General features: G+C 44.6%; 1 protein-coding gene and 1 pseudogene across 1 annotated transcript; one reads left to right on the forward strand and one right to left on the reverse strand.

Moving 5' to 3' along the window:
* The first annotated feature begins 18538 nt into the window (after window positions 1–18538).
* LOC127329586 (F-box protein At3g07870-like) lies at window positions 18539–19841 on the forward strand. Its single transcript, XM_051356081.1, has 2 exons — window positions 18539–19357; window positions 19515–19841. The coding sequence occupies exons 1-2, from the start codon at window positions 18539–18541 to the stop codon at window positions 19839–19841; spliced, it is 1146 nt and encodes a 381-aa protein (XP_051212041.1).
* Window positions 19842–21415: 1574 nt separating this feature from the next.
* On the reverse strand, window positions 21416–22473 carry LOC127329585 (BTB/POZ and MATH domain-containing protein 2-like; annotated as a pseudogene).
* Window positions 22474–24044: the final 1571 nt, after the last annotated feature.

The raw sequence follows: 24044 nt of genomic DNA on the forward strand, positions 1-24044 counted from the left end.
CTTCACAGATACAGCGCGAGATTGATGTCGGTTTTTATCATGATTTGAGTCTAATGTTTGGAAACCCCCTGGTTTGCCTCCTTTTTCCTTTCTCTTATGAGTTTACATGCTTATTAATTTTAAAAACTAAAAATTCTGACTGCTAATGGCAAATTAATTCAAAGAAACAGAACGAATTCGTAAAATGTTAGCTATAGATTCAAAACACAGTTCAAGAAGCAAAATGAAAAATTCAGTGTCGATAGCGCCAATGGCCAAATTAATAGCCCAATTTAGACCGGATGCTATTTACATGCATATTTGTATTTTTTTTTACTTATCTATGTGTGTTAATTTAAGCTAAAATTTTACTGAATGATAGGTACTAATTTAAAGCTAAAACGTAGATGTTTTTTTCCACGTGCTAGATTTTTTTAATAACATTTAGACAAAATTATTAAAACTTGGTGCGCTGGGAGCACCACAAGGCCCGGTACACACGCCATATGCGGTTCATTACTCTAGGTAGAGTAGAGCTCATATTTTGTACACATAAGTATTGTGAGATTTTTCATATGAGAATCTATTCTTCTAAGAAAAGAACTTGGGTCTACTCTCTTTCTGTCTAGCTGATTTCATGTTTGGCATATTTTGGATGGAAAATCTAAATAGTTTCAAATTGAAAATCAACAAGCAAAGGTTTATGATATTGTGTTTATCTCCAACAACATTAGCAATCTACCTACACAAACTTGTTACAACCCTAGACGATGCCGGTCTGCCCAGCCACGATGTCAAGCGTTATGAGTTATGACCCATATGCGCCCTTCAACCGTGCTACTAAATTGAACCATGTAATATTGATGTTGATGGGATGAATTGGAAAAATGGATGATTGTGTCTTAAGGATGTGGTAGCACAAAATAAGATCTCGCTAACATACGTTTAAACCCTATTGTGACCGATTTTGCGGCCGTTAGACCATGCTAGTTAGAAATGACCTGGTCCCAGATGGGCTTAAAACCGTCAGACATAATGTCGTTCACTGACGGGCTTTAGGTGTTTCCATTGAGAAATAGGTCTCTCGTGGGCTGGTTTAGACATGATGGGGAGGACATCTATGATCAACGCTTATCGGGTGTAGTTTCGAGAGATTCCCGGCTCCCCGGGGACAAGCTCCAGAAATGACCAAAAAATGGTCTGGAACTTCAGTCCCGACATAGCAGAGAAATGATTTGGAACTTCAGTCCGGACATGAGGGTATATATTAATAGTTTATTTTAAACACTCGGTTGAGCCTTCGACACTAGGATTGCTGAGGAATTCAGCAGCTTTTTTTTCGAAATGGGGGCTGACCCCGGCCTCTGCATCAATCGATGCACGCAGCCTCTTTTATTACCCAGATAACATCTTTACTATTAAATGGGAGTTGGTCGTTTGACACTCAACGCGTTTGATGGTCGTCATTGAAAGCATCCTAACCGTCTAAATCACCCCCAACAATTCCGCACCCATCTGCACCGTCTAATTTGGTGGATCAGATCTCCCAAGTCACCTGCCTCTTTACACGGATTAATTCTCCACAGAAATTTAAGGTGCATGCCTTGTGGGTGTATCCTCCGTATAACTTCTGTCAATTATCTTCCGCGTATGGCCTTTCGCCATAGAGGAAAGTATGACCCGGACCTTCGTTTTCCGCTCGCAAAGTCGCAATACCATCTCCACGACACCACCACAGCCGCTCCCTTTCGCCGCCGCTCTTGCCGCGCAGCCGACCGCAGCACCGCTACCACCAGCCCCTACAGCTCCGGCACACCGACCCAGCGGCATCTCCTCCGTCTGCGGCTTCGCGCAGCCCCTCCCATCCCTAGCCATGTAGCTTCTTCCCCTCCTGTAACCACCACCGTCTCCATCTTCCACGTCGACTGAGTCCATCCCATCAGATCCATCTGCTGAAGTCGCGGCCAAGGCGGTCGGGAGAGCTCCTAAGCTCGTCTTCCGTCAAGATCGCTTGCATCATCTTCCCCGATGAGAGCCCTCACCCTCACCAGCGACGATGGCGGAGGCCTGCAACCCAGCGATGGTGGCGACCGCCATGGTGAACGTTCGCTGGAGTTCCGCCGGCGGAAGAGTACATGGTGTAGTTAGGGATCCAAAGTGAGATGGGCCAAGGGGAGCGCGAGAGGGAGACACTTGAGGATAAGGCGCCTTGATGATCTCGAGGTCTTCTGAGGTGACGGGGAAGGCGCCCGTGCCGGTGCCCTTGCCGTGCAAAGATGTTGCCGCCGACCGCGACTTACCTTCAAGGGAGATGGTATCCGTCTTTTCCTCATTGGAAGCGAATGCTTTGTTAATGCTGGTTCTGGTTTCATTGATCTCTATATCAAAATTTTAGAGCACGTCTGGATTTGCTGGTTAGGTATCTTCAGGTTCCTTCGTGGAGAGAATTTAGCAGGAGTGTTTTTCCTTCATTGTTCTTGAGCTAGCTTTCTTGCGTCGAATCCACCAACTGTTGATGGTTTGAGGGAATTAAAAAATCAATTTAGCGTGTGTAGGCTCTATACGCTAAGGTTTCAGCTTTCAAGTGTATCTGGTTGCACATAATCTAGCATCTGATGGGTTGAATATTCCCTTATTGGTCTTGTTATCTTGGACTGATCTTCTTCCCCCGCGTCGCTCCCGCGAGCGACCGGGGGCAAACCCTAGCCGCCGGCCCGCGCGTTCCCCTCCTCCCTCCCCTCCCCTCGCCGCCGCCAGGGCGTGCTGGCGGGCGAAGCCTGGCCAGCGACGGCGGCGGCGGGGCTCTCTCTCCCCCGCTCGGCGGTGACGGCGCGGGCAGGTGGCGTCGAGCGGCGGCGTCGTGCTGGCGAGGGGCACGGCGGCGCGGTGGCGGGCTCTCGTGGCGGCGCTGCGGGGTCTGGCCGACTGCGTGGTGGGCTTCGTCGGGCTGCTGCTGCCTGTGGCCGGCGGCGGCCGGGGCTGCCTCGATCTGTTTCGCCCCCAGATCTGGTGGGGTGGCTTTCGTCTCCTGCCCCGGTGGCAGGTCGGCGCCCCCTTGGCCTCGGTGCGCGGCCGTCTCGGCGGCAGCGGGCGTGTGCGGGTCACTCTCGCTGGCCAGCGTGGCGCTGGGCAGCGATGTGCCTGCGTGCGTGGTGCGTGCCACCGCTGGTCGGTGGTGGTGTGGCTGCGAGGGTCGCCTGCCTCTTTTCTCAGCCATCATCCTGCAGCGGTTCTGCCGCTGGGGCTGGCGGGTGCCGTGGCTTTGCAGATGGTGGCCATGGTGGTGACGCGTTCCCCACCCGTGGGGCCGTCGTGGCTGGGCGTTGAGCCCCTCTGTCTTGCCATCAGTGGCAGCGGACGCTGCTTTCGTCTGTACTGATGTGCCCCATGGTGTTGCAGATGGCGGCCACGGGTGCGGTCTCTTCCTCGATGTGAGGTGAGCCGTGGCAGTGGTGGTGGCAGCTTCTTCTTGCCGGTTGCTAGGCTCCGGTGTCGGGTTCTTGTCGGAGCTCTATGGCATGTTCAGCGCAGGTGGTCTATGTGCGTGCCCTCGGCTAGCCTACCCTTCGGGTATATCGAACCCGATGGGGTTGGGGTTGCCCTCGGTGGTGCTATGTCTTCGGCTACGGCGGCGACCCCTGCGTGCGGTGTGGGTGCTCCATGCCCCTCGGCTCATTCCTGTGGCACACAGGCATTGTGGCGTCGTCTCGGCCGCACGCGACCTTTCGGCCACACCGTCGACACAGTGGTGTCGGTGTGTAGTGTGGTCTCGGATGCGCGTTGCCCTTCGATTACGTCGATGATGCAGTGTCGCCGTTTGGGTCCCTCCGCCGTGTCTGGCAGGCTCCTCATTGTGATCGCTGAGCTTGGGTCGCGATGAGTCTTCTCATCGATCAACCGTCCCCCCAAAGGTTTGCGGGGTGGCCTTGTTCTTCTCCCCGCTCTTGTGTTAGTGTTGGGGTGTGTGTTTTTCTTTTTCTTCTCCTCTCTTGTAACCCCCGTGTACTCTGTTCATTTGAACCTATCTTGTAGAGGCTGAAAATGCCTCATAGGCAACTTTGAAATATATTCAGGTGGGGATTCGTTCCCCCCCGGTGAAAATTCAAAAAAAAAAAAATCCCTTATTTAGACTAAGTTAATGTACAAGATTTTCTACAATTGATAATTGCAGCTTACATTTCCTGGTATTTCTTTGTTCTTTATCTTCCTGTGCGAACTTGGCCCTCCGAACGCCCACCAAATATATTGCATCACCATCAGACAACAATATGCGTGTTTAATCACTGTACTTGACTCAGTTATCAGCTCGATATTGCACTATTAAATCCTTTCTTAGGATATGTTTGAGCTTGGAACTGGGGAGGCATCATTAATCCATGCACATAGAACATAATTTATGTGTTTCAGACTCCAGTGAGCTATAGGGATAGATATGAGGCATAAATTTGTAGAAATAGATTGGGTATTATGGGAATTTGGAGATGTGCAACCTGTGGCAAAGGCACAAGCCAAAACCACACAATAGCGTGTATGCTATATACATTTGAGACAATTGCAAGACTAATATCATTCGCAATTTTTGTAAAGCTAAACACTAAGAATATAGCATTCATTGTTACTTGATATCATCAACTGAATTTTTTTAAAAAAAATCGGTTGGCTGTCATGTGTTATTTCGTTTTTTGACAATATTATTGTTTTGCTGTTGCTCAAAAACTTGCTTCTGTCATGGGAAAGACTATTTTCGGCTTGACAAAGAAAAATATTGAAGCATCGGGTAAGAGGTTAATCATGGAGATAACAATTTGTTTTCTAGGCTGTAGATTGGCGGAAGACGTATCTTATTGCCTTGTCCATAAGAAATGGCATATCCTTTTGAAGAGAAGAGCAACACAGCCGAGGTAACCATCATGTATGATCGCACTATTCCATTACATTTGGTATATTATATTTTATGAACTAGATGTATCCACCACTGAATTTAGCCGTCGCTAATTGCTATTTCATTTTGGAGAAATGCGCCAGAGCCAGCTATATAGAAAACTTTCTATGATACTACAACTTAGATCAGGAGTCTAATTGTTAACTCTCACAATTTTGATATTGTACCGGTGAATTGGAATATATATCCATATGCAACACTATCATCTTTCTTTTGCTGCAAGTATGCACTTCTATATATATAATATAGTGACCCTCTTAATAATGATAACCAAAGGTGTCAAATAGCCATATACGGACACCATTGCATCGAAGCAAAAAAAAGACATGCCATGCATGGAAAGGTGGATAAGGAGACGGACAATGGGGAGAAAGAGAGCCAAGATGCCAGTGGAGAGCACTGTAGTTGCCAGAATAGGATGTTATGTAGGATAACGTTGCATAGAAAACAAAAATTTTCCTACGGCGAACACGCAATCCAAGCCAAGATGCAATCTAGAAGACGGTAGCAACGAGGGGGTATCGAGTCTCACCCTTGAAGAGATTCCAAAGCCTACAAGATGAGGCTCTTGTTGCTGCGGTAGACGATCACTTGCCGCTTGCAAAAGCGCGTAGAAGATCTTGATCACGATCGGTTCCGGCGCCACGAACGGGCAGCACCTCCGTACTCGGTCACACGTTCGGTTGTTGATGAAGACGACGTCCACCTCCCCGTTCCAGCGGGCAGCGGAAGTAGTAGCTCCTCTTGAATCCGACAGCACGACGGCGTGGTGTCGGTGGCGGTGTAGAAGTCCGGCGGAGCTTCGCTAAGCTATGCGGGATGTGGAGGAGCGGGCGGCTAGGGTTTGGGGAGAGGGGGGCGCCGGCCACTATAGGGGTGCGGCCACCTTGGTGGTGTTTGAGGTGGCCGGCCCCCTCCCCCTTGGCCCTCATTATATAGGTGGAACCCCAAGAGGTGGTGTCCAAGTCTTCGAATAAGACCCGAACCAAAAACCTTCCATAGGAGGGGGAAACCTAGCCCAACTAGGACTCCCACCCAAAGGTGGGATTCCCACCTCCCATGTGGGGGGTGGCCGGCCCCCTATGGTGGAGTCCACTTGGGACTCCACCCCCACTAGGGCTGGCCGGCCATGGAGGTGGAGTCCCTTGTGGACTCCACCTTCCTTGGTGGTTTCTTCCGGACTTTTCTAGAACCTTCTAGAACCTTCCATAGAACCTTCCGCGACATTTTATTCACATAAAATGACATCCTATATATGAATCTTATTCTCCGGACCATTCGGAACTCCTCGTGATGTCCGGGATCACATCCGGGACTCCGAACAAATATTCGAACTACATTCCATAATTCAAGTACTACCATTTCAACATCCAACTTTAAGTGTGTCACCCTACGGTTCGAGAACTATGCGGACATGGTTGAGTACTCACTCCGACCAATAACCAATAGCGGGATCTGGAGATCCATAATGGCTCCCACATATTCAACGATGACTTTAGTGATCGAATGAACCATACACATATATTACCAATTCCCTTTGTCTCGCGATATTTTACTTGTCCGAGGTTTGATCTTCGGTATCACTCTATACCTTGTTCAACCTCGTCTCTGACAAGTACTCTTTACTCGTACCGTGGTATGTGGTCTCTTATGAACTCATTCATATGCTTGCAAGACATTAGACGACATTCCACCGAGAGGGCCCAGAGTATATCTATCCGTCATCGGGATGGACAAATCCCACTGTTGATCCATATGCCTCAACTCATACTTTCCGGATACTTAATCCCACCTTTATAGCCACCCATTTACGCAGTGGTGTTTGATGTAATCAAAGTACCTTTCAGTATAAGTGATTTACATGATCTCATGGTCATAAGGACTAGGTAACTATGTATCGAAAGCTTATAGCAAATAACTTAATGACGAGATCTTATGCTACGCTTAATTGGGTGTGTCCATTATATCATTCACACAATGACATAACCTTGTTATTAATAACATCCAATGTTCATGATTATGAAACTAATCATCCATTAATCAACAAGCTAGTTTAAGAGGCATACTAGGGACTTCTTGTTTGTCTACATATCACACATGTACTAATGTTTCGGTTAATACAATTCTAGCATGATATATAAACATTTATCATAAACATAAAGATATAAATAATAACCACTTTATTATTGCCTCTAGGGCATATCTCCTTGATCTCCCACTTGCACTAGAGTCAATAATCTAGATTACATTGTAATATACCTAACACCCATGGCATTACGGTGTTGGTCATGCTTTGCCCTAGGGAGAGCTTTAGTCAACGGATCTGCTACATTCAGATCAGTGTGTACTTTGCAAATCTTTACTTCTCCATCTTCGATGTACTCGCGAATCGAGTGGTAACGCAGCTTTGATATGCTTCAGCCTCTTGTGTGACCTTGGCTCTTGTGCATTGGCGATGGCACCCATGTTATCACAGTAAATGATTAATGGGTCCAATGCACTAGGAACCACACCGAGCTCTACAATGAACCTCTTCATCCATACCGCTTCGATGAAGCCTCACGAAGCCGCTATGTACTACGATTCTGTTGAAGACTTCGCCACCGTGCACCGCTTCGAGCTTGCCCAGCCTTATCGCACCATTCAATATAAACACGTACCCAGATTGTGACTTAGAGTCATCAGGATCAGTGTTCCAACTTGCATCGGTGTAACTTGTTACACCGAGCTCTTGGTCACCTCCATAACAAAGAAACATATCCTTAGGTCTGTTCAAGTATTTCAGGCGAGTCTTGACCGCTGTCCAGTGTTCCATTCTGGATCACTTTGATATCTGCTAGTCAAACTAACGGCATGTGCTATATCCGGTCTTGTACATAGCATGGCATACATAATAGAGCCTACTACCGAAGCATAGGGGATGTTACATATCCTTTCTCTTTCTTCTGCTCGTAGCCGGTCCTTGAGTTTTACTCAATACCTTGCTGGTAACATAGGTAAGAACCCTTTCTTACTTTCGTCCATTCTAAACTTCTTTAGAATCTTGTCCGTGATATGTACTCTGTGATAGCCCTATTAGGCGTCTTGATCTATCTCTATAAATCTTGATGCCTAATATATACGATGCTTCACCAAGGTCTTTCATTGAAAAACTATTATTCAAATAACCCTTAACATTTGCTTAATAGTTCTATATCATTCCCGATCAATAATATGTCATCTACATATAATATCGGGAATGCTACGAGCTCCCACTCACTTTCTTGTAAATACAGGCCTCTCCATGACATCGTATAAACCCGAAGTCTTTGATCACATTATCAAAGCGTCGGTTCCAACTTCTTGATGCTTGCTTCGGTCCATAGATTGAACGCTGAAGTTTGCATACTTTGTCGCATTTTTAGGATCGACAAAACCATTGGGTTGTACCATATACAACTCTTCCACAATATATCAATTAAGGAACGCCGTTTTGACATCCATACGCCAAATCTCATAATCGAAAAATGCAGCTATTGCTAACAAAATCCTCACAGATTTTAGCTTCGCTACAGGTGAGAAAGTCTCATCGTAGTCAACTCCTTGAATTTGTCGGAAACCCTTTGCGACAAGTCGAGCTTTATAGACGAGTAATATTACCATCGGCATCTGTTTGTCTCTTACAGATCCATTTATTCTCGACAGCCTTTCGGCTATCAGGTAAGTCTACCAAAGTCCATACTTTGTTATCATACATGGATCCCATTTCGGATTTCATGGCTTCTTGCCATTTGTTGGAATCTGGGCTCATCATCGCTTCTTCATACGTCGCAGGGTCCTCATCATTGTTATCCACAATCATGACATTTAGACAAGGATCATACCAATCAGGAGTGGCACGTTCCCTTGTCGATCTGCGAGGTTCTGTAGTTTCCTCGTTCGAAGTTTCATGATCATTATCATTAGCTTCCTCTGTTGCAGGTGTAGGCGGTACAGTACAACTTCCAGATCGCGCTACTCGATCAACGAGTATAGATTCATCAATCTCATCGAAGTTCTACTTTTCTTCCAGTCACTTCTTTAGTGAGAAATTCTTTCTCAAGAAAGGTTCCGTTCTTAGCAACAAAGATTTTGCCTTCGGATGCTGTGATAGAAAGTGTACCCTATAGTTTCCTTAGGGTATCCTATGAAGATGCATTTCTCCGCTTTGGGTTCTAGCTTGTCCGGTTGTAACTTCTTTACATAGGCTTCGCAACCCCAAACTTTCATGAACGACAGCTTAGGTTTCTTATTAAACCATAATTCATACGGTGTCGTTTCTACGGATTTTGATGGTGCTCTATTTAAAGTGAATGCGGCTGTCTCTAATGCATAACTCCAAAATGATAACGGCAAATCAGTAAGAGACATCATACTACGAACCATATCTAAGAGAGTTCGATTACGACGTTCGGACACACCGTTTCGTTGAGGTGTTCCCGGCGGTGTCAATTGTGAAAGTATTCCGCATTTCTTTAAATGCATGCCAAACTCATAACTCAGATATTCCCCTCCACGATCAGATCGTAGAAATTTGATCTTCTTGTTACGTTGATTTTCTACTTCACTTTGAAATTCCTTAAACTTCTCGAAAGTTTCGGATTTATGTTTCATGAAATAGATATACACATATCTACTCAGATCATACTGTGAAGGTTAGAACATAACGATAACCACCGCGCGATGCTACGCTCATTGGTCCACATACATCGGTATGTATGATTTCCAATAAGTCTGTAGCTCGCTCCATCATACCAGAAAATGGAGTCTTTGTCATTTTTCCCATTAGACATGCTTCGCATCTATCAAGTGACTCAAAGTCAAGTGATTCAAGTAATCCATCAGTATGGAGTTTCTTCATGCGTTTCACTCCAATATGACCAAGACGACAGTGCCACATATAAGTAGAATTATCATTAAGTTTAATTCGCTTAGCATCAATGTTATGTATGTGCGTATCACTACTATCGAGATCTAACAGAAATAAGCCATTCTTTTGTGGTGCTCGACCATAAAAGATATTATTCATAAAAATAGAACAACCATTATTCTCAGACTTGAATGAATAACCGTCTTGCATTAAACAAGATCCAGATATAATGTTCATGCTCAACGCAGGTACATAATAGCAATTATTTAGGCTTAAAACTAATCCGAAGGTAGATGTAGAGGAAGTGTGCCGATTGCGATCACATTGACCTTGGATCCGTTTCCAACGCGCATCGTCACTTCATCTTTCAGGCGGTTGTCGTTTATTCTTTAGTTCTGTTTCGAGTTACAAATATGAGCAACCGAACCATTATCAAATACCTGTGTACTAGAACGAGAACCGGTGAAATGAACATCTATAACATGTATATCAAATATACCTTCTTTCTTCTTCTTGACAAGGCCGCTCTTCGGATCAGCCGGATACTTGGAGCAATTACGCTTCCGGTGTCCCTTCTCCTTGCAGTAATAGCACTCAAGATCGGGCTTAGGGCCGTTCTTAGGTTTCATAGGAGGCGTGGCAGCTTTCTTGCCACCCTTCTTGAATTTTCCCTTAGACTTGCCCTGTTTCTTGAACCGGTGGTCTTGTTGACCATCAACACTTGGTGCTCTTTCTTGATCTAACTCTCAATAGCTTTTAGCTTGCCTATGAGTTCAGGTAACTCCTTGTTCATGTTACGCATATTGTAGTTCATCACAAAGTTCTTGTAACTTGGTGGCAGTGATTGAAGGACACGATTAATCCCCAGTCTGTTAGGAATCACTATTCCCAAGTCACTGAGTTTCTTCGCATGCCCGGTCATGGCGAGCATGTGCTCACTAACGGAGCTGCCTTCTTCCATCATACACCTGAAGAAATGTATCGATGCTTCATAGCATTCCACGGCCGCATGAGTCTCGAATATAGCTTTCAGCTCATTCATCAACTCATGAGGATCATGGTGCTCAAAACGTTTTTGAAAATCGGATTCCGCATCGCACGGGATGGCACACCGAACTTGAGAGTACCGAGTTTTCCGAGTCGCGTAAACAGCTTTTACTTCATCGGATTCATCTTCTGCGGGGAGGGTCACCTAGCGGTGCATCAAGCACAAATTGCAGATTTCCGCCAGAGAGGAAGATCCTCACATGACGGAACCGATCGGTGAAGTTGCTACCGTTGCTCTTAAGTTTTTCTTTCTCTAGGAACCGATTAAAATTGATTGGGGACGCCATCTCTACAACATATATTTGCAATAGTTTAGACTAAGTTTATGACAAATTGAGTTCAAATTTTAATTCAACATAATTAAAAACCTAAGTGAACTCCCACTCAAAACAATATCCCTCGCATTGTCTTAGTGATCACACGAACCAAATCCACCGCACCTAAACCCGATCATCACGAGAAAAGGTGTGATTTCAATGGCGAACACTCAAAGTGTTCATCATATCAACCATATGATTCATGCTCTACCTTTCGGTATCACGTGTTTCGAGACCATGTCTGTACATGCTAGGCTCGTCAAGGCCACCTTAGTATCCGCATGTGCAAAACTGTCTTGCACCCGTTATATGTACTTATTGAATCTATCACACCCGATCATCACGAGGTGCTTCGAAACGACAAGACTTGGCAACGGTGCTACTAAGGATGAACACTTTATTATCTTGAGATTTTAGTGAGGGATCATCTTATAATGCTACCGTCGCGATCTAAGCAAAATAAGATGCATAAAAGGATTAACATCACATGCAGTTCATATGTGATATGATATGGCCCTTTTGTTCTTGCGCCTTTGATCTTCATCTCCAAAGCACGGATATGATCTCCATCATCTTCGGGCATGATCTCCATCATCGTCGGCGTAGCGTCAAGGTCAATGGCGCCGTCTTCATGATTGTCCTCCATGTAGCAACTATTACAACTACTTTGAAATACTACTCAACATGAAATTTAAAGACAACCATAAGGCTCCTGCCGGTTGCCACAATACAATAATGATCATCTCATACATATTCATCATCACATTATGGCCATATCACATCACCAAACCCTGCAAAAACAAGTTAGACGCTCTCTAATTTGGTTTGCATATTTTACGTGGTTTAGGGTTTTCGATATAGATCTAATCTACCTACGAACATGAACCACAACGTTGATACTAATGTTGTCAATAGAAGAGTAAATTGAATCTTTACTATAGTAGGAGAGACAGACACCCGCAAAGCCTCTTATGCAATACAAGTTGCATGTCGAACGAGGAACAAGTCTCATGAACGCGGTCATGTAAAGTTAGTCCGAGCCGCTTCATCCCACTATGCCATAAAGATGCAAAGTACTCAAACTAAAGATAACAAGAGCATCAACGCCCACAAACCATTGTGTTCTACTCGTGCAACCATCTATGCATAGACACGGCTCGATACCACCGTAGGATAACGTTGCATAGAAAACAAAAATTTTCCTACGGCGAACACGCAATCCAAGCCAAGATGCAATCTAGAAGACGGTAGCAACGAGGGGGTATCGAGTCTCACCCTTGAAGAGATTCCAAAGCCTACAAGATGAGGCTCTTGTTGCTGCGGTAGACGATCACTTGCCGCTTGCAAAAGCGCGTAGAAGATCTTGATCACGATCGGTTCCGGCGCCACGAACGGGCAGCACCTCCGTACTCGGTCACACGTTCGGTTGTTGATGAAGACGACGTCCACCTCCCGTTCCAGCGAGCAGCGGAAGTAGTAGCTCCTCTTGAATCCGACAAAGACGACGGCGTGGTGTCGGTGGCGGTGTAGAAGTCCGGCGGAGCTTCGCTAAGCTATGCGGGATGTGGAGGAGCGGGCGGCTAGGGTTTGGGGAGAGGGGGGCGCCGGCCACTATAGGGGTGCGGCCACCTTGGTGGTGTTTGAGGTGGCCGGCCCCCTCCCCTTGGCCCTCATTATATAGGTGGAACCCCAAGAGGTGGTGTCCAAGTCTTCGAATAAGACCCGAACCAAAAACCTTCCATAGGAGGGGAAACCTAGCCCAACTAGGACTCCCACCCAAAGGTGGGATTTCCACCTCCCATGTGGGGGTGGTTGCCCCCTATGGTGGAGTCCACTTGGGACTCCACCCCCACTAGGGCTGGCCGGCCATGGAGGTGGAGTCCCTTGTGGACTCCACCTTCCTTGGTGGTTTCTTCCGGACTTTTCTAGAACCTTCTAGAACCTTCCATAGAACCTTCCGCGACATTTTATTCACATAAAATGACATCCTATATATGAATCTTATTCTCCGGACCATTCCGGAACTCCTCGTGATGTCCGGGATCACATCCGGACTCCGAACAAATATTCGAACTACATTCCATAATTCAAGTACTACCATTTCAACATCCAACTTTAAGTGTGTCACCCTACGGTTCGAGAACTATGCGGACATGGTTGAGTACTCACTCCGACCAATAACCAATAGCGGGATCTGGAGATCCATAATGGCTCCCACATATTCAACGATGACTTTAGTGATCGAATGAACCATACACATATATTACCAATTCCCTTTGTCTCGCGATATTTTACTTGTCCGAGGTTTGATCTTCGGTATCACTCTATACCTTGTTCAACCTCGTCTCCTGACAAGTACTCTTTACTCGTACCGTGGTATGTGGTCTCTTATGAACTCATTCATATGCTTGCAAGACATTAGACGACATTCCACCGAGAGGGCCCAGAGTATATCTATCCGTCATCGGGATGGACAAATCCCACTGTTGATCCATATGCCTCAACTCATACTTTCCGGATACTTAATCCCACCTTTATAGCCACCCATTTACGCAGTGGTGTTTGATGTAATCAAAGTACCTTTCTGGTATAAGTGATTTACATGATCTCATGGTCATAAGGACTAGGTAACTATGTATCGAAAGCTTATAGCAAATAACTTAATGACGAGATCTTATGCTACGCTTAATTGGGTGTGTCCATTATATCATTCACACAATGACATAACCTTGTTATTAATAACATCCAATGTTCATGATTATGAAACTAATCATCCATTAATCAACAAGCTAGTTTAAGAGGCATACTAGGGACTTCTTGTTTGTCTACATATCACACATGTACTAATGTTTCGGTTAATACAATTCTAGCATGATATATAAACATTTATCATAAACATAAAGATATAAATAATAACCACTTTATTATTGCCTCTAGGGCATATCTCCTTCATGTTAATTTACAGAATAAATATGTTTGACCACTATATATAAAATGTCCAAAAGGTGTTGGAGAGTGAACTAATCACCGAGGTAAATTGGCTGCATGATGATCCTTAAAAACGGCCACTTAGAAGAAGCACCATTCATTCTGAAACTATCAACTTGGTTTGCCATTTTGGTCCTCAAAATTCTAAAATTATATGACATGACAGAGCGCGGTGCCTGAGTGTTATTTTTAGGAATGCCTCTGCGAGCAGCATGCTGGAGTGTGGTTCAGTCCCAACAATCAGGAAAAGAAAAAAAAAGCAACAACGGATCTTCCAGGGCTAGGAGGTTAGTTCTATCAATGAACAAGCATATCCCATAAAGTAGGTTTAAAAATCAAATCATTAGTTGGGTTGTCTTTCTAATTAAGTTGGAGTATCATATATTTCGTTTTCATTTTCTTCTACTTTTAGTTTGTTTTCTTGAGGTTCGCAGTTCCTCGGGGCAAAAAAATATTTGCAGTCCGGCAATGTCCTTTTCTCAATTTTGTGAATGACACTCCATTAATGATACTTACTATCTATTTTTCCTTGGAAATGAAATGATTCCCTGACCTCCCTGAGGCGCCAAGCTACTCCAGCTCAGTTTTAGAAGCAGAGATTTTCATGGTACTAGCTTATAGAAAATAACTATTTAAGACTTTGTTCTTTACTTTATCCTTCTTTTGGCTAAATTATATGTTTGTTATAAAGCCAAGAATTTTTGTTGAAGACGACTAAAAACAATGAAATAAACTTCTGCAATTGGGCCATGCTTTTAGTATGATAAATTTGGCATACTTATTTCTGATAATAAAGCTTTAGCATTCCTGTCATCAAGCTTTGGTTTTCATATGGTAAGTATGACCGTTTATATTTTCATATGATAAATATTATCTGTCAAATCCAGGATTCACGAGCTTCATTTTGGTATTCCATTCAGCCATCAGCTATGCTGAGCTATTTATTGCATGAATAAAAATATTTCTACCAAATGGTTAAGTACTTCGGATTTTAAATAGAAAAGATACTTGATACTCCTATCTATCTTTAGTTTTTACATGCAAACCATTAGATTGCCTAAACCTAGGCTCCTTTTCTTGAGATGATACATTTAGTAGATGAAGCATCAGACTGGCCACAAATGAATTATGTCTTAATGCTCATTTAATTGATTTTTTCATACATAAATTACATGTTAAATATAATCATGAGCACTTTGTTAACTCTATGAAATTCATAAATAACTTGGTTTTGTATCTGTGGTAATATGACTGATGCTAGATACTATTGGATAATGTCTTCCCCTAAAATGTGTGGACATGGCCTGATGGAATAAATTCAAAATTTTCATATTTTACAAGATCAAAAGCAGAACTATGTATATTTTACACCGTGAGAGACAACAAAGGCGTCACCTCTTAAAGATGATAAAAGGGATTTGTGACATCTGGAGAGGTAAGGAAAAGGCTGAAGACATATGTTGACGTTGTTCGCCTAACATTGGTTCCACTCTTTTAATTCTGTCCATGCATTTACTAAGATTATATTTCTACTTTTTTCCCTTGATATTTAGAGGTGGATACACCCAGAGATGTATTTGTTTAGAGGCGTACAGGGACAAGTATGCCGTTGTCACAGGGAGCTAGCTTTGGGCCTCTGGTTCTATTGTCTAATCTCACGGACGATGACATGATTACATGAACGAGCGAGGTGGCCGAGGGAGTAGATCTGACTCCCAAACCTAACAACATCACGTGAGTTGTACATCGCAAAGGTGATGTCTACTCGGTATGAGCAATGCAAATTCTTAGTCAACGCAAGATGTAAATGTTAGGTAATTATGCATAGATGGTGTCCAATTATAGATTTGTATCTAATTGTATTAGAAGCAAAGTAGAATCTTATTTTTTCGGAAAATTATGTCGCTATCACTTTACATAGTTTGAATTCCCATGTGTTAACTTTCCATGAGTGACAAGAAAAATATTTAAGACCCGTAGCAACGCACGGGCATTCAACTAGTAATCCTTAGTTTTACAATTCACGAATCACAAAGCGTGTACACAAAAACTAGCCAATGGAAAATAAGAGAGACTCGCTTATACATCTGAAAGTCGTTTAACAGGACGCCAGCCATCCTGGTTGTATATAGCCCGTGCCACCGCATCCAGCCGGCGGCATCCAGCATGCATAGGCTCGCGTTGCGTCTCCGGCAGTAAAAGCGACCATTCGTGGATCCAGTATGAGACCATACGGGTAACCTGTAAATTTTTTGAGTTCGTACTCTTGTTAAAGACAATATCATTGCGGCAGTTCCATATAGCCCACATGAGCGCGCAAAACCCAATTCTAATTCTGAACTTGGACACTTTGTCAACTTCGTTTAACCAATTTCCAAACATATTTGTAACATTTGTTGGAGGAACAATACTGAAAGTAAACTGAATAACTCTCCAAATAAGTTTAGCGAAGGAACAATCAAAGAACAGATGATTGATTGATTCCGATGAATCACAGAACGCACATTTCATGCAACCATTCCAATTTCGGCGAGCTAAATTATCTTTAGTGAGTATAAATTTTCTATGAAGAAACCACATAAAAATCTTGACTTTCAGTGGTATCTTAAGTTTCCAAATATATTTACGAAGATAGATCGTATGACCGTTCATATAATCTTCATACATGGATTTTACCGTGAAAGATCCAGACGTTGTTAACTTCCATACAAAAATATCCTTCTCCTCTGACAAGGTTACAAGAATAAGGCGTTGGACCAACGCAATCCAAGCATCCCACTTGTTTCCTGTCAAAGTCCTTCTAAACTCTATATTCAGAGGTGTATTTGAAAGAACATCGGCGACTAAAACATTTTTTTGTCGGACGATATTATACAACGAAGGATATTGGGACGCTAAAGGAGCATCGCCCAGCCAAATGTCTTCCCAAAAGCGTACTTGCTGGCCATTCCCAATTGTGAACGAACCTCGTGAGAAGAAATCGTCTTTCACTCCCATGAGTCCTTTCCAAAAGGGAGAGTCGGTTGGATTCTCCCAAAAATGGTGTCATTTGATAAGTACTTTTGTCGAGGGAGGATCTGTGGGAATACGGGTTAATGACGACATTGGCCATTATTTCCAAACTATGAAAGGACTGAGACAAGGTGACCCCCTGTCTCCGATTCTTTTTAATATTGTTGCGGACATGTTGGCTATTTTAATCGCTCGAGCGAAAGAAGATGGCCAAGTAGGGGGACTTGTACCTCACTTAGTAGAGGGAGGAGTCTCTATTTTACAGTATGCCGATGATATAATTTTATTTATGGAGCACGACCTTGAGAAGGCCGTTAACATGAAGCTCATACTTTGTATCTTTGAACATTTATCTGGGCTAAAAATAAATTTTCACAAGAGTGAAATTTTTTGCTTCGGTAAGGCGAAAGAAGTGGAAGACCAGTACAAGCAGATTTTTGGCTGCGAATCTGGGGCACTTCCTTTTAATTATCTGGGCATCCCAATTCATTATAGACGTTTATTGAACAAGGAATGGAGTTCAGTTGAAACTCGCTTCGTACGTAAATTGGGATGCTGGCAAGGCAAGCTTCTTTCATACGGAGATAGGCTGGTCTTGATAAATTCAGTGCTGACAAGTCTACCGATGTTCATGCTATCTTTTTTTGAAATACCCAAAGGGGTTAGGAAAAGATTAGACTTTTATCGATCTCGTTTTTTTTGGCAGAACGATCAGCTAAAACGAAAGTACAGATTGACTAAATGGAACATTATTTGTAGACCCAAGGAGCAAGGGGGGTTGGGGGTGGAGGTTTTGGAACTGAAAAACAGATGTTTGTTAAGTAAATGGTTATATAAACTTCTTAATGAAGAAGGAGTTTAGCAAGAACTTTTACACAATAAATACCTTAAGAACAAGACTTTGTCACAAGTGACTAGGAATTCAGCAGCTATCTGTTGTCGGGAAGCAAATTCTCCAATCGAGCCGTAAACCTAATTTTACTGAATCAAAAACAAACCAGCACATTAGAATTGGAAAAAGAAATCATATCAGAATAAATTTAAGTCACTAGAAGCAAATTCAAATACTTGCCATTGGAAATAATTAAGCAATATTTTCTTCTGGAGAAAAATCTTGAATTCCCTTCCAAAAATGCCAAGGACAGTTCAAATCGGAATCGCTTGGCTACTGATCCCATGTTTCTAGCGTTGAAAGAAACAAGCAGATTTTTATTTTTATTTTTGAGATGACCCAATTCTTTCTTGGCATCCATGGGACTTGCACGTCCCGTTTCCTCGCACGAAAAACGCGCCCGTGCGATCCAAGGAGTCAAGGGCAGTGCAAGGAAAGGAATCGAGCTCTCGTCGGCAAGCCTGAGGTGATCGATGGACATCCCGACGGAGCTGGTGGTGGAGATCCTGCAGCGGCTCCCCTGGACCTCGCGCCGGCGTCTGCGCCTGGTCTGCCGGTTCTGGCGTGACCTTATCCACCAGCGCACAACGGAGATGCAGCAGCCCCGCGACGCCGTGCCCCTCATCGTCACCACGGAATCTGCCTACATCGTCGACGACCTAGACCTAGACCTAGAAGAAGAGTCGTCCTCCGTCCCTCGCACACCGAGAGAGCTGCATCTGGGCGGCCGCTACAACGAGAACATGGAGGTAGTTGCCGTTTGCAATGGCGTTTTGTGCCTATGCGACAACGACAAGCCCGGCGGCGCCATCACCTTGGCCAACCCGGCCACCGGCGAAGTCCTGGCGCTCCCGCCAATACCGCGCCACGGCCTGTTCAGGCGCCACAACTCGCGCCACTCCGGCAGGAGCTGGAACCAGGCCTACAGCTTCGGGTACCATCACGGGACGGGGCAGTACAAGGTGGTGCACGTCCCCTGCTTCTACAAGACCAAGGACACGCTCCAGGTGTTCACCCTCGGGGAGGCCTCCTGGAGGGAGGTCCCGGCCCCTGCTTACGCCAGATGCAATCTGGATGCCGGTGTCGTCAGCGCCAACGGTGCGACATACTGGGTTACGGAGGGATCGGAGGACAGGATCATGTCTTTCGACCTCGACAACGAGCAGGTTTCGTGCACGCAGCCATTGCCGGTGTCGGCCAGACCCATCAGCCACCTGACTCAGGTGAACCGTAGGCTTAGCACTACAACGACTACCCACCGCCCACCGCATTATGGGTACGGGTGCATCCAGGTAACACTCTGCAAATTTCCCTACATGTCGCAGATTCAATGATAGCACTAATTTGGCTAAATGTGCGACAAGTAATTAACATTGGAGGGAGTAGTAAATTGATTACTATTTGATCAGCAAATGTGTTTGCTTTAAAAATAAATTGTCATGCCTGTAGGTGTGGGTTCTAGAGGGTAGGAGGAATGAGCAGGCCTGGATCCATCTGTATCGCTTAGGTTGGTATCAGTCCGGGCCGGAGAGACAGATGGCGCGACCATGCTTCATTCACGGCGACCATGTCCTCCTAACGAATGGGAGCGAGAAAATGGTCGTGTACAAGCATAAGCCGGCCAACTACTATTATTGCAGAAGCTCCGAGTGCACTGTGGTCCATGACAACAGTTGTTACCAAAAGGCAGTTGTTTCCAATATGAGAGGTCATATTAGCCGGACATTCGCATACATCAAGACTGAGGAGGCATTGAGTGTTCACAGGCGTTGGTGACTGGACCGACTATGGATTGTTACAGGTCATAAGAAAGACCTACTAGTTGCATGTTCAAAGAAATTCTCTATGGGATTTACAATTGGTGAATGCTAGACTAGGCCAAAAATCTCGAATCAGAACTCGTTTTACTATGCAAGGTTGAGTGGCCCTTTTCGACAATCATAATTTTTTGCTTGTGTAGTGATCAACCACTGTTGATATTATTATGTGTTTATGAATGGTCCGTATCATTCTGTGCTTGTCATTTTTCTTGCATAGATTTTAAAAATTAGGTTCATGGAATTACTATTGCCATTGATAGGAACTCTCTCTTTCTCTAGATCTATTTTTTTGCTTTATTTTTATTTGAAACGGGTAGGAGCTGTACCTGTTCGCTGATTAAGGAGGAGCGAAAAGATAGTTAGAGAGACAAGCCAAAAAGCAAAAAATGCCACAAAACAAGGAAATGACATGAAATTTGCTAAAGTCTAAACTCTTTGCACCTGCCAAGATCCAAGAATGACCTTTGTTTTAAATCTTTGCGATTACTGAGGGAATGTAAGAGAGGTTGTTGAAAATCCTGGTGTTTCTCTCATTCGAAAACTTCCAACAAACATACCCCGCAAAAAAAAGAAAACTTCCAGCAAACAAGCATGGCTACTGAGACCTTTAGGGTTAAGCGAGACGGTCTGCTGTCTACATACGGTTTTGGAGCGATAACCATGTGAAAATTCTGCACTTGGGAGGAGCACAGATATTCCAGATAACCTACCCGGGATCTAGAAAATGGAACCACAGCAGCAAACTGGTCGATGTAGGCAGAATTTGTAGTGTATAGTCCATCAGACTGAAGCATCGAAAGCGTGATGAATTCAACAAATTGGTGCTCCGTGAAGAGTTGTAGCTTCAGGCCAAGCATTGAAACACGATTTGAGCTTAGATGCAGCGTGTAACACAACTCAGTCAGTGGGGAAGTGACATGAGTAGTTTTACTTGTACCCTATGGATCTTGCATTTGTGTTATCAGTTTCGTGGCAATGAAATTGGGAGCACGGAGCTCCTCAATTCGAAAAAGAAGCAGTAGTCTGGCACAGCCACGCCCCGTTCGTCACCGACCACACTAGACACGGCAAACATATTGGCATTGAGAAGTTTTTTCTTTCAAAAAGGGGAAAGCCACATCAAAGCGATGCACAGGGCCTACTTTATTGCATAGTTTCATAGTGCCCCAATAAAATGGTCCCACAACACTTACACTATTTGTTTCAATCAGCAAAAACATTCACCGTGTAAAGTTACAGGTTTATTTCTAAGTAACATGTACATGAAGCAGTACAAGGCAACAAGCAATTCCACAGTTTCACTCCCCGGGCAGGTACATGGCTCGCTGCTTTATGTAGACTTAGTTACCTTTAGTTCCACACAAAGTTCCAAAATTAAGGGAATAAAGAAATTCCATGTGAATTTCCTTAGAATTTGTTGTGCCAATAAGTCAGCGTACATAGCAAATAGACAATCCGGACAGATGATAAAAATCGACAACTAGAACTCCACATTTCAATCTGAATTCTGGAAGTACACACTTCTCATACTTATGGCAACTTGTCTAAAATGTCCATTATAATCCATGGACAACTTGTTGCGAGGTGCTTGAATCCGTCAGTCTCCTTGACAGCTCGAAGCACATCCTGTGAAGATAGGTACCCAAGACAAGCGTTTTTGAGGTGCATGGTGTGGTGCTGGTCAGCTAAAGCTAGGGTGGTTGCAACTGTTTGCATATCAATTCTCTGGCACAACATCCCTTCACAAATAGCCTTTAGCCTGTCCAGCCCATACCGATCTGCAGCAACCAACAAGTGTTGCAATGCCGCATCTTGATCAACACCGCAATTGCTTGGCAGTGAATCCGTGTAAATGAAGTGAAGAAGTGCCTCAAAGATGGCGGGCTCCATGTCATGGATCTCGATGCATTTCATGGTGGTCTCCTTCATTTGGCCAAAGAGCTCAGCCTTCAAGACTGAGGATCGTGCAGCTAACACATATCTATGTGCACCGAAGAGCTGGCCATCGACACTAAATGTCGTCCACGCCTTCCCCATCCTCCAACATGTTTGCAAAGTGTGTGAACAGATTCGACTCTGGGACTGGGACTTTGATACTGCTTGCACCTTCTATACGAGTCTTCTTTATGACGGTCAAAACACACCTGACTGTGAAGCTATCGTCGCTATGGGATAGCAGTTCTTGCAGCTTGGACTTTTCAATGAACTTGCTCCAGCCCCAAGAACTAGCTAAGGGCTCAAATGTCCTTGTTGCGATACGTAGAGTACTAAACCCCTCCATCTTTCTCCAGTAAACTGAAAGTGTACTTCGCCCTCACGCCAGTTGCCCCGCCACAGACAGCGAAGAAGACCGACACATAGCAGGCCTTGTCCTCCTCCTCCATGCCATCAGGATAGATCATGATATTCCAATCGTAGTCGCCTACGCTGAATGTGCTCGAGGTAACGAACTCGCCAGCACCCATACCCTCTAGCAGCGAGTACCCAATCACCTCGAAGTTGTGGGCGGTGGTGACGCCGTCTGTCACGCACCTCGACGAGGTCTCGGAGGTGGGCTTGTGAAGTGAAGAAGATGGATTGTTTGCCATGGCTGGGAAGGAATGGAATGGAATGCCTCTGTAACCCTGCTAGGTGCATATATATAAATATATACTTATATGCTTTTATTGGGATGCCCATGGATGGAAGGCGCAGTCGAAGTTCATAAACTCATTTCATATTGCCATATTGCCTTGCACGTAACGGTGTCGCGTCACAAAAAATAAGGACCATTGCTTGTGGAAAACGAAAAGGTTGCTACCTACAAGGGAAAATCTACTTAATTTTTTGTCGCCTAATGCCATGTATTTTCCGAACAACCTAAAGAACGGTGGTTGGAAATCACGTCATACACGTCACACACACGTAGGCATCTCAGCATCGGAAGCACCAAGGCTAGCAGCACGTTCTCCCTCCGTTTTCATTTAGTACGCGTTCTGGTTTAGTTGAAGTCAAACATTGTCAAATTTAACCGAGAATACAGACAAAATTATCAAGTATTATAATATCAAATGCTTATAATATGAAAATAGAGTTTATAGAGATTCTAATAATATAGATTATACATTGTAGATGTTAATATTTTTTTTCTAAATATGTAGTCAATTTTTACCAACTTTAACTTTAACTAATCCCATCACCACAACCCTCGCCCGCCGCTCTCGTCGCAGATCTGGCCGGCCCTCGCCTCCTCTTACTCCAGCCGCCTCATCGGAAGAGGAAGGCTTTTACGGACGAGAATCTCTCCGACGACGAGCGTTGGATGGACATGTTCGAGTCGACGGTGGAAGACACCAACAACAACAACGACCTCTCCGACTGGGAGTAGTTTAGTTTTAGTTCAGTGTGTTCTTCATGTTCTAGTTCGTGTGTGCGTTTGTTCTGGGTGGACGGACCCATGGTTGGGCTCGTGCATATGTGTGCACTTTGGTTGTAGCGAGCAAGTCCTAGGTGGTAGCAATGTACCGGTGCGACTACCTTGGCGGCATGGGTAGCAGTCTGCAGGGGATCCCATATTGCATCGTCTTGGAAGCACAAAGGCACCCGATGAATATTCGCTAACAACTACGGTGGATGCCCCTTCCGACTTGCAAGTGTTGTGGTGATGCTGGCGGTGCAACATTCAGGACGCCGATGGCGGTTCGAAGATTTGAGATGAGCCTTGCCATCTGTAGCGAGGCCATTGACTCTCCAAAGTGGGATTGCTCCGGTTTTACCCTTCTTTCGTAGAAATCGGATTCTCTCTTTTCCTCTTGGCGCACGCTTTGGAGGTTGTGGTGCCCTGCGTGTATGTTTGGTTGGCACCTAGGACGATGATGGTTGAGCGGTGTTGGCGTGTCACCCGTTGCTCTTGGTGTTCTCGTCTCGAGTGATTCGGTGATATAATCTTAGGGTTGCAATCAACTTTCTTTTCTTTCGATTCATCCAGACTGAATACTTTTTAAGTTGAAAGAATTGCATTCCGAGTGACTTTGACGTGTGATTCTGTGAATATTCAAGCACAGTGGGAGTGGGGAAGCCGGCTTGGCCCATCCCATCCACCACCAAATCGGCCGTAAACGCGTCACGCCCCCACGTGGCTCTCTCTGGTTGAACTCGCCCGGTACAGACGGACCCCGGC

This window comes from Lolium perenne, chromosome 2 (assembly GCF_019359855.2).
Source record: "Lolium perenne isolate Kyuss_39 chromosome 2, Kyuss_2.0, whole genome shotgun sequence".
Lineage (NCBI taxonomy): Eukaryota > Viridiplantae > Streptophyta > Magnoliopsida > Poales > Poaceae > Lolium > Lolium perenne.

Coding starts and splice junctions, on each gene's coding strand:
- LOC127329586 (XM_051356081.1), top strand. CDS start 18,539: ATGGACATCCCGACGGAGCTGGTGGTGGAGATCCTGCAGCGGCTCCCC. Junction 19,358..19,514: donor ATGGGTACGGGTGCATCCAG/GTAACACTCTGC, acceptor TCATGCCTGTAG/GTGTGGGTTCTAGAGGGTAG.